Source organism: Colletotrichum truncatum (assembly GCF_014235925.2).
Source record: "Colletotrichum truncatum strain CMES1059 chromosome Unknown Contig_0001, whole genome shotgun sequence".
Classification (NCBI taxonomy): domain Eukaryota; kingdom Fungi; phylum Ascomycota; class Sordariomycetes; order Glomerellales; family Glomerellaceae; genus Colletotrichum; species Colletotrichum truncatum.
Window position 1 is genome coordinate 2,751,919 of NW_027222398.1, and position 11,016 is coordinate 2,762,934.

The following is an 11,016-nucleotide window of genomic DNA, read 5'->3' on the forward strand; positions in this document are numbered from 1 at the left end:
TTTCTCTTTACGCACCATGATACACCTTTTCGCATTGGTCGTCGAAATCCGCGGCATCTTGCGGGTTTGGTCGGATCGTTTGGATGACGATTGCAGTCTGAAGCAAAGAAAGACAAAGCTTGCGCTGCCTTTCCTCTCTCCTCCCGGATTTTGTCGAGAGAGAGGAGGAGCAGAGGGGGGAAAAGGCGGCTCTTGGGCGGAAAAGCACTTTTCGGCCTCTGATAGATGACTTTGGGTCAAAGGCTTTTTGGGCAGACGTATGTAGTAGCCCAGTCTGCCGCGACCTTTTGGCAGTGTGGGTCGTATTCGGCGGCCGCTGCTGTTGTTAGGGCAGGGAAATGGAAAGTTTGCGTCGTACGCCAGACTTTTTTGTTGTTGTGCTTGTATGTGTGCGAAGTGAAGTGACGTCTCGTTTGTTGTCTGTGTGAAAAAAAAAAAAAAAAAAATTATTGAGAGTACTGCCTGTTCAGTGCTTGATCCCTGATGGACATTGCAGCCCTGAAACCCGATTTGAGGGCTCTCCGTATGTCGTCCCATGGGCTGGAAAATGTCTCCCGCTTGGCCTGTTGTGGACCACAGAGTTCTGATGTGCGTCGATGCTTGGCAGGGTTCCATTGCCGGCGGTCCCGCCCAAACGGGTAGACGTCCCTTCAGTCGTATCAAACTTACGATGCCGCTTTCGTACCCCCTGTCAGCATTTGTAGGCGCCTTAACTTTGCCGTGACTGGGAGGTGAGGGTGGGCTGGCTGCTGAATCGAGGCACTTGAATATGGAGAAACTGATTCGAACGCTGCTCAAGCTCGAGACGGGTCTTGCTTGACATAACGGGGGAAGTGAAATTGTATTGATTCGCTTCTCTACCTTTTTGGAAGAAAAATTACCCAGACATTTTACAATACAGTTGCGGTCCTCCACTTAACACAGTAGAGAGAAACCAGCTTATAACCTCGACTTGGGCATAAACTTCATGGCCTGCCTGACTCCCAAATCACCCAGGACCTCCTCCGCACCGCCGAGGATGGCGTCGAACTTGTACGTGCGGTGGAACATCTCAATGACACGGCCCATTCCCGTGCGCGTAAGGCCACGGCCACCCCAGATCTGGACGGACTCGTCGGCGATCTCGTGCGCGGCGCGGGTGCAGCTCATCTTGAGCAGGCCGATGGGGCCTCCGAGGTGCTTGGCCTGTTCCTTGTAGGGCATGTTGCACATCTGGAAGGTAATGGTCTCGAGCCAAGACTGGTTCGCTTCGGTGAGGGCGATCATCTTTGCGAGTCTGTGATGGACGTGTTAATAGCTCGGCTTATAGGGGAAACTTGAGGGAGAACAGAATTGGGGGTCTTACTTCTGGCGGATGACGGGCTGGTCAATAAGCCGCTTGCCGAAGACGAGACGTTGGTTCGCCCACTTGATGGACTCTTCAACCACGGTTCTGCATTGGCGAACAGTGGCGCCTTGGCACTCTGTTAGTATCTATTCTGAGAACCTGTCCTATTTCTGCATGTTAGATGACTTACAAGCCATGGTCCACCGCTCATGGTTGAAATTGCTTAAGATGACATGGATACCCTTGTTCTCCTGCCCCAGCAGGTTCTCAACGGGCACCTTGACATTGTCAAATGTTATATAAGTCGTACCGGCGGCGGGCGAGTAAGATGTCTTGATAGGCTTCGTGCTGACGCCTTCGCCTCGCTCTATAAGAAGCACGCTAAGACCCTTATCTGTCTTAACGCCGGTGACAAAATAATCAGAAAATACACCGTTCGTAATCCATTTTTTGCTTCCATTGACGATCTATTCATGTAAATATTAATATATAGAGCCCATGAGGCGATCCGGAAGGTGTGGTTTGGGGAAAAGATGGTGTTGGGGTGGTGATGGTGATGTTGGTGGTGGGTGGGGACTCACATAATGCTTGCCGTCTGGCGTCTTCACAGCAGTTGTTCTCAGTCCGGCGACGTCACTGCCGGCAAACGCCTCGGTAATGGCTAGACAAATCTTCTTTTTGCCGCTGAAAACCTCATCGGAAATGCGCTTCCTGAGGGCTTCCGAGTTGGCGAAGTTGAGGACGACGGGCAGGCCGATGGTAAGGCCCGCCATGTTACCGTCCTGGAAACCGCGGCAGTTGGTGCGTGCAAGCTCCTGGCTAAGAATCAAATCGTGGAAATAATCAAACTCCTCGCCCTTGACAGCACCGCCCAACAGTTCGACACCATGCAGGTGCTTACCGGGCCCGAGGCGCATGTGCAGGATGCCAGCCTTGGACATGCGATCAATAAGCTCCTGGGAGATGTACTCGCCACTCTCCTCGCATGCGATGGCCTCGGGAGTCACATACTTGTCCGTAAACTCGCGGATGGCGCGCTGGAAGGCGCGGTGGGAGGAGGAGTAGTAAGGGGACTTGAACTGCGGGGTGAGCCAGACGGGCTCGGCGTAGGGAACTTCTGACAGCTCGCCGGGCTGCTGAGCCGTGAATTGTGGTTTCTCGTTGGCTACGGTGCCGATGACGAGGGTCTTGTCATACTTTGTGAGGACCTCCTGACGATGGAGGTTGTAGAATTCGGTGGTAGCATCACGGCCGGCTACTTGGCGCAGGACAGATTCGCCGCCGGGATGGGCGTCGAGGAAGTCTGTGAGGTCATAGACCTTGGAGTCAATGATGCACCAGAGAGACTCATCGTGGTTGTTCTTGGCGACCTCGTCGCGGCTGTAAGTCTTTGCAGCCATGATGGGCGGTATCCTGTTCTTTGAAACGAGGGGTAAGTGGCTGATCTGAGTGGCTTTGATCTCAGGAAAAGGAACGCTCGACAGGATGGTGAATCAATCGTCGAGAAGGAAAGGATAGATGGCGTCAATGTGTAAGATGCAGGAGGAAATGGGAGAAGAAGCAATTTTCGAACGCTGTGTTTGGGATTTGAAAGACAGAGTGTCACATGTCGGGGTAGACTGAGTCGAAGAGCTGAGGTAGCTTTAGCTTAAGGGGGGGAAACATCGGTTGACGTCGGCCGGGGGAGACGGCCGCAGCCAGCCATGTCTGGAAGTTGCGCCGTGTAAGCCTCGGCTTGTGTGGAGTGTGGAGGAGCTCTAGCGGACGTGCTGATTTCGGGGTGAACATGATTGGCCAAGGGGGGGCTGGGGAATGAGACGGCGTCTGGGGAGGAATTTTGGACTTTCTGGGGGTGGTTGTCAAGCTTTGACGTGTTGTTGATCAACCATTTGGGGGTTCCAGAAAAAAGATGGGAAAATCGGACGAGATTACTGGGTAACCCACCTGAGAAGGAAGACGTGAGCAGAGTTGATGGCATACATGAGTTCCCATTTAAAATAAAAATAAAAATAAAAATAAAAAAACATAAAGATTTGGTAAGGTAGTTTGCGAACCACACGGGGCGGCCCCTGTTGAAGCTTCCACCCCACAGAAGGGAAATATTTACCCCGCAGAGGGGCGCATCATTCCCCCCCGTGAACACTACCTAATATGTTCCGAGGCTGGAGATCCCCTTTCAGCCTAGCATCTTTCCCTTCTTGGTGCAGAGCCTCTTCCATGAGCATTGGAGCCTTCAGGGGTGTTTGGGGGAACCGATCGGATGGCCTTGCATCGGGCTGAAGAGCGAGGTTGTAGCGTATCGAATCGTTGCGGCGATCCATCGGCATATCGAGCCTACAAAATTTGAAAAGAGCCATCAGGGTGTCTGCCAACAAGATCGTCAGCCACTTACCTGGAAATTGCTGAAGTGTAGGAATCGCAACTTGGTACCAACACGCTGGTTAATTCTGGTTTATACGCCTGATTTGACCTTGAATGATTATGGCACTTGTTTGACAGCATCATAGGAGGGGCAGCTACCCAAGATATCAGTATGGCCTCGCAGAGTTGGACACCTTATCAGCTGTCCACGTTTGCAGCCAGCCAGATCTGGTGAGTGAAGGCGAGAACGTTCGAACAGCACATAGCATCCTTCAACCCAGGGCGTGAATTTATAATTGACACGAAATGTATCAACTTTGTTTTCCGCGGTGGCGGCCATGAGTGCGCTTTCATGTGCGATGGTGATGATGATTATGACAGTGGTCAATCAACTTCACCAGAAATACTCCATCTCCAGTTCTTCCGGTTGTGAATATTGCTATACTGCTTTTTCTTAAGAGACCATGCAGTTGACGACGATCAAGGCGGTCCACTCCCAAGAAGGAAATAGAAGAAAAAAACGGATACCATAAGTTAGATACGCTGCATCGCATCTGTATGCTTGGCGTGTCCTGTCGTTGAGACCCCAACGGCGAACCCATAAAAAGCAACAGGTGAGTCACGACTACACGGGCAAACTAGTTTTTGACGAGCGGTTTACTCTCGAACATGATCATCGGTAGTTTTGATTTATTGGAGAGAAAGACGGCATAAAGGGGTGTGCCGCAGGTTGCTAAGGACTTGCTCAAACAGCCCCGTGACACTGTTCTGACGACCGGCTGTCGATCCCGGCGGACACATTGGGCGCAACGTGACCCTGTCGTACAGCAAGCACTGGCATATATTGGAGGTAGGTCCTGTTCGCAGAAGGTGCCACGCCGGAAAATCGACACCATGACTTACATAAAAAGGTTCGGATTGAAATTGACAAGACGAATCAGCGCGTTGCACTACAGGTCAGCCACGTCACTGGGTCCTGGGCCTGCGTCGTCCTCGTACTTGTACGTCCTAACGATGAGCGTTCTATTGGAAGCCACAACAAATACACATTTTTTTCGAGGGTGAGGGACCATCTATGATGTTCATGATGCAAGAGACAAGCAAGCAGAAAGTTCACATTAGGCCCCTTGAGGGGTGGGCCCACAGCACAACACCAGGACTGAGTAGCGGCGTTGAGGCCTAGGGCAAGACGTCTAGGGCGCACCTGATGGTGCCGTAAGGTGTTGGACAGGCTGAGAGGACCACCCCGTATTTAATGGTTTTCATAGATTCCACGGACGCACCGGGAAAAGCAGAACAGAATTCAAGTTCGAGAGAGGGGACAGGATCGGCGGGCGGTGAGCATCGTGACCCCGCGGATGAGGCTCCGGAACGGTCTGACGGGGGTAAGAATGGGCAAGAAGGGGCAGAGGGTCAGAAGGATGGCCTTTCGGACTAGATGTTGGTGCAGGATGCGGTCCCTGGTTGTGTAGGCAGGGTCCAATGGGGTTTATCGGGTCCTCTCGTGATCGACATGGGCGAGCGCCGCTCGATTGAGGAAAGGCTGCTGCGGTGCAGTGGATGGTAACAAAGATTTTCGGGCGAGGGAAGGCCTGAGAGGGATCGTCGGGTCCTCATGTGCGCATTCCACAATCCACGAATCTAGCGGCCAATGTTGAGTCATGGTTGTTGGTGACAAGGGGAGCCTTGGATGTTGAAAATATATGACGAGGAGAGGGAGTCAGTTAGTCATATGTTCAGTACAGTCCTGATGAAGGGTTTCCGAGAGGGCACACAGAGCTCAGAAGAGGGGAAGATGGGGGCTTAAAAAAAAAAAAAAGGCACATTCAGGCAGACGGAAGGGGCACACACACACACACGCACAATACACGGCTGGCTTCCCGTGCCTTCTTTTTGTAGCGCATAAAAGAGCGGAGAAGCGGGAATGGGGATTTTAGTGGAGGGATGACGCTGCAGTGGAGCAGCAACAGTGAAGTGTCACCAGAGCCCCTCCGCCGTTGCAGCCACCTAACCTAGTCAAAAGTGTGTATTGTGTGTCCTGCTGTGGGTGCTGCCGGCGTTGCCCCTCCACCATCGGCCTCTCTTTCTCTTGTCTTGCTCACTTGTCAGGTCCACCGTGGTAGCACAACTTTCATTGCCTCCGCCAGTGCAACCTTGGCTGCGGCCGCCGTTCCTCTATCCCAAAACCCGGTCTTGCTGCTGCTATCGCTGCTGCTACAATTTTGTTCACAGCAACACCACAGCATCTGATTCCCTTTCTTTTCGTTTTTTTGGTTTCCCCCGTCCTCTCCTAGTTGGACCTCTGTCCTTCCTGGGCATCGGCATCCTGTCCTTCGTTCGTCGAAGCCTTCCTGACGGTATCCCGGATGATATCGAGGCTTAGCGCATTCGCCAGTTCCCCTGCCCGATCGCTCCTAATAAGATAGTAAGTCCATTCTTTTTCATTTGCTTAATTATCATCATCATCATCATTATTATTATTTGAATTTTTCCTGCCCTCGGTCCCCTCTATCACGCCCGCCCAGTGTCGTTTTCTCCCTCGTTTCCCCCGTTGCACTGCACCTCACCACTGCACTGCACGCCACCAAAACCAACCCCCCCCCCAAATACACACACCCTCTCCTCGTCAGCCGACGTTCGGGTTGCCCAAATAGGCGATGCAGCATACGATGACAACCCTCGCTTTCTGCCGGCCGGCCAGCTTTTGAAGGAGCCGAGAGCCAGCCGCACACCTGGACTGGAGGCACAACTGCCCGACCCCTCCCTAATTATTGGTCAGCCCAAGCGACCGACTTTATGCGGCCACTCTCGGAGCTGCTTCCTAAGTGCGGAGAGCACCCTGTGGCACGACAAGACATCCATGCCAGCTATTATTGGCTGCTTGAGGGCATCTATCATCACCTGCAACTCAACATCCCACTTGGCACAAGAGAAAGAGACCAAGAACTTGCTTGGTTGGTTGGTTGGTTGGTTTGCTGGCTTTACTGGGCTATGAGAGCAACAGACTCTGTGCAACCCTGCCCCAACCTCTCGCCTCGCCTTGCTTTGCTTTGCCTCTTCTTTCCTGTTCTCTTGCTCACTTCCACTTCCTGTTGGCTTATTTCTCTCTTGTGTTTGTTTGGTTTACTTGTTTAGGTAAGGTACTCTCCAACCCTCCATGGTGGCGCTCTTCCGGGCTCATCTGCTACCCTTTCACCTTGCAGACTGGCTGCACTTTTCGCCGCCGGCACGACTTGCTTTGGGTGGCATCTATGTCAGCTATCATAAGCTACCTGCCCACCTTGCCATACCCTCGCCTTCATTCTTTACCGTATCTGGACTTTCCGCGCTTATCCCTACCAGTGGTTGTGCATGTACGCAGTCCAGATAGCCGGGTTCTATATATCGACTCAAGTACCCATGATCTTCTCCTCTTTTCGACATAATGTTAGCCGCTGGTAGCAACACATTTCACCACGTTGCTCGTCTATCCCCACATCCTCAATCTACCACTCGACTTCTCCCCAACCCCAAATACCCTCATAGCCCTTCTTTTTGTCTCAGCTGTTGTTGGGTTCTGCCTGAGATCTAATTTGTTTCTTTGTGACTTCATTCACTCGTTTCTTTCCTTCTTCTAATCTGCCCCCCCGTGGAATACTGCCCCAGTGTTAGCATCTCGGCTTAGTTTGGCCTGATTCTCAGCTCTCCAAATATCTCACACTTACTCATCAAATACCCTCATTCACCAAACGCTACACACTCTCGCTACTCTACTCTACGAAGATGGATGCTTACTCGGTTTCATATCATAGCCCCTCCAACCGCAGCACTTCCCGTATTTACCAGGATCTTGAGAATTGTCGACTCCAGTACATCCGCGGGACCGGCCGAGACACACTGCTACTCAAATCACTGACCATGGATTCATTTGCGCGGGTAAGTCTGCTTCTTGCCAACCACGTGCCTAATGACGCTAGTGGGACGCTTCGGGCTGGGGCCGCACCTTGTCTCCTTGGATAAACGAACCCGCCCGACTCCCATGGCGGTATCTGTCGTTGTATCCAACGTGCAGGGCGCTGGCTACTTGTGTGTTTTCGTGAAAACCCTTTTGCTCATAACACCTCGCAGCGCAAACAATCCGAGTCAGGGCCCAAACCACACATCGCCATTGTCGGCGCTGGCCTCGCCGGTTTGCGCTGTGCCGATATCTTAATTCAATATGGCATGCTGGTGACTATTATTGAGGGCCGAACCCGCCTCGGCGGACGTGTAGTTCAAGACAAGCTACCAAATGGGTACACTGTCGATTTGGGCCCCAATTGGATACACGGCAGTGAAGATAATCCCATACTTGACTTGGCCAAGGAGACAGACACTACTGTTGGTAGCTGGGATCTACGGTCACACCTGGTTGACGAGACTGGCGTCCTCCTCGACCTAGAGGAGAGCGAAAGATATTCAAGCACCATGTGGGACATTATACAAGATGCGTTCCAGTATTCAAACAAATGCTCGGCTACCATTCATCCCGATGAGAGCCTTTGGGACTTTTTCCAGGAAAGGGTGGTTGAGAAAATACCAGATACGGAGGAGGATTACGCCAAGAAGCGCTCCATTGTTCTTCAAGTTGCTGAATCCTGGGGTGCCTTCATTGGAACTCCGGTCCAAACCCAAAGCCTCAAGTTCTTTTGGTTGGAAGAGTGCATAGACGGCGGTAAGCGATCCCCGTGGCAGAAACCCCGCAAGGATGGATAGTGTCCTTCGAAGATGAGACTAACACGTTGAAGAAAACCTCTTCTGCGCCGGCACATATGAGAAGATTCTGGAGAGGGTCGCAGAACCGGTAAGGCATAACGCAGATATCATGTACGATGCCAGAGTTATCAAGGTAGAGCTTAAGACGCCGGAACGACCAAAGCCAAGGCTTCATACTGATACCGGACACGTCCTTGAGTTTGACGAAATTGTCATGACAGCCCCCCTTGGCTGGCTGAAAAAGAATCTTCAAGCATTCGACCCGCCTTTGCCAGAGCGGGTCGAACGTGGAATCAAGGCCATAGGCTATGGGTGCCTTGAAAAAGTCTACATCACTTTCCCTAAGGCGTTCTGGCTCGCTCCAGGCGCGGACGGCCGGGCAGTGCAAGGCTTCTGCCAGTGGTTGGCCCCCAACTACTCGACCAAGTCAAATCCGAAGCGGTGGAACCAGGAGATTGTCGACCTCGCCTCACTGGGCGAGCACTCGCACCCAACGCTGCTATTTTATACTTTTGGCGATGAATCCAAATACATTACCGAAGAGGTGGCCAAGTTGAAGACGATACCGGAGAGAAACTATTTCCTTTACGATTTTTTCAGGCCGTACTACTCAAGGCTGCCAGGTTATGACGAGAAGTCGCCCGAATGCCGGCCTACCGGATGTCTGGCTACAGACTGGCTGCGGGACGACCTCGCAGGCAACGGCAGCTATTGTAACTTCCAGGTGGGACTGGAGGAGGGAGATAAAGACATTGAGGCCATGCGCGAGGGCGTGCCGGAGGGCGGGCTGTGGCTGGCCGGAGAGCACACGGCGCCGTTTGTAGCTTTGGGGACGGCAACGGGCGCCTACTGGAGCGGTGAGAGCGTTGGTAGGAGGGTGGCTGAGGTCTACGGGCGAGCGAGCAGCCACTAGGCGATGAAGAGTGACCACTAGGCCGGGATGAATATCGTCGACGTTGGTGGAGAAGAATGGGCGGTGTCGTTCCTGAAGGTGTGTTCATGTGATGGCTACGGTTTTTAGACTTGGAATTCTCTGGGTACGGAACGGCCGGTGGGTATGGCGCACTTGTGGTGCGTTAGACCGGCCATGACACCTGTCAGGCCGTGGAGCTACTTGTCTGGCTCTTCTTTTCAGATCAAGCCGGCGGCTAGTTTAGCCGTCACATTTGTTCAACATCTTTACTTGTTCAAGAAAGGCGAGGCTGGATGGGCCTCTCCGGCCGAATTTACTGAAAATAAATTTCCCATCTACTGCTTACGTACATGGAGGACTGTAGTGACATGCAAGTAAGCATTCCAAACTGAAACAGGCTCTTGGTGGACACAGCATTTACAAATGCATGCGGTAGCCAATACGCGGAAAAGATGAGGCTCTTTCAGCCCATCTGAGGAAGCTGCATAACGAGTAGCGCAGATTTGATGACTAGGGACTCATTGTGAGAGAAACAAAGAGTCCACAGCGGACAAAGAGGCTCTTTCATCACATTGAAGGGTCATGGTCTACACCCTGTTTCCAGATGTCTCATTTGGGTATACAGATTCCTGGGGTATAGCAGAGATAAAACGCAAGGCAAGGGTTAAGGGTGAGATTGACAGATTGATTAAACATCGGCAATGGTATCATCTTCATGCTTGGTCCCCTCATCAACTCAGGGGCATATGGTTGTCGGGTGTACGGATACAACAGAGCTGTCTGGCACGCAAACCGCCCATCGATTCGCAGGAATGACGACTTCAGCCAGCTGGCAGAACTGAGGGGCTTGAGGGGTAAGAGGAGGCATGCATGGCCGAAAGTGTTCTGCAAGGTGTTGGCAACTGGGAGCATGCAACCCCAAACCATGCATTTATGCAGTACTATATGGTAGAGGCGTACAGAGTGTGGCGGTGGTCACTGCCAGACTGCATCACACAGCCGGAACAGGTGCACGGTTCACTGCACTACACTTATGAGGCAGGACAGCCAGGGTAGCTGGATCGCATTCCACAGTGACCCCATCCTATGGCCCAGTCACAAGAAAGTGTCGCCCCCAAATCATGACATGCACCTCCAATCGGTGCCCATGCCCAAGGCTGCTTATCGATAAGACCAGGATAGGCACCCCCCAGACAACGAGTCAACTGATGAAGACCCCTGCGCACCCGGCTGGTGACGTGAACTCCAGCCAGAGAGTCACGCGCTGTTAGAGTCTGTGGTGTGGGGGGAAGCACAATCTTTAGCGCATTTGCTTGGGTGCTTGTGTATGTCTCCACGCCTCCATGACCGCCTTTGCCCCCCTCCATCTTCCGGCCCAGCCCAGCCCAGCGCAGTCCTGTCCTGTGCCTCATCATCACAGTCCGGCCGTTGCCTTAGGTTCCTCTTGACTCTGTTTATTGTTCCATACCCTATCGTACATTTCCCGTGTCTTGACCTTACCTTTCTTTGCCTATCTACCCTCCAGGTTGTTAAGAGGCATCCAGTATTTTGTTCCGTCTTTGCTTCTGGCTTCCTATCCAAGCCTACCCTGCTTGTCGGCCTTTCTGCCCCCCGAGTTCCTATCGGGTCTGTCTGTGACTTTCGACCTCTGACGCTGATCGGTCGACTATTCGATACCTCT

The 11,016-nt window shown here is 52.5% G+C and overlaps 2 protein-coding genes across 2 annotated transcripts; one reads left to right on the forward strand and one right to left on the reverse strand.

The window, feature by feature from the left end:
- Window positions 1-939: 939 nt before the first annotated feature.
- On the reverse strand, window positions 940-2,727 carry CTRU02_200716 (acyl-dehydrogenase family protein; the record flags this gene model as incomplete). The annotated part of the gene is made up of 4 exons (XM_036718723.1): window positions 940-1,276; window positions 1,346-1,454; window positions 1,518-1,794; window positions 1,909-2,727. The coding sequence occupies 4 exons, from the start codon at window positions 2,725-2,727 to the stop codon at window positions 940-942; spliced, it is 1,542 nt and encodes a 513-aa protein (XP_036589723.1).
- Window positions 2,728-7,450: 4,723 nt separating this feature from the next.
- On the forward strand, window positions 7,451-9,335 carry CTRU02_200717 (flavin-containing amine oxidoreductase; the record flags this gene model as incomplete). The annotated part of the gene is made up of 3 exons (XM_036718724.1): window positions 7,451-7,603; window positions 7,796-8,381; window positions 8,455-9,335. The coding sequence occupies 3 exons, from the start codon at window positions 7,451-7,453 to the stop codon at window positions 9,333-9,335; spliced, it is 1,620 nt and encodes a 539-aa protein (XP_036589724.1).
- Window positions 9,336-11,016: the final 1,681 nt, after the last annotated feature.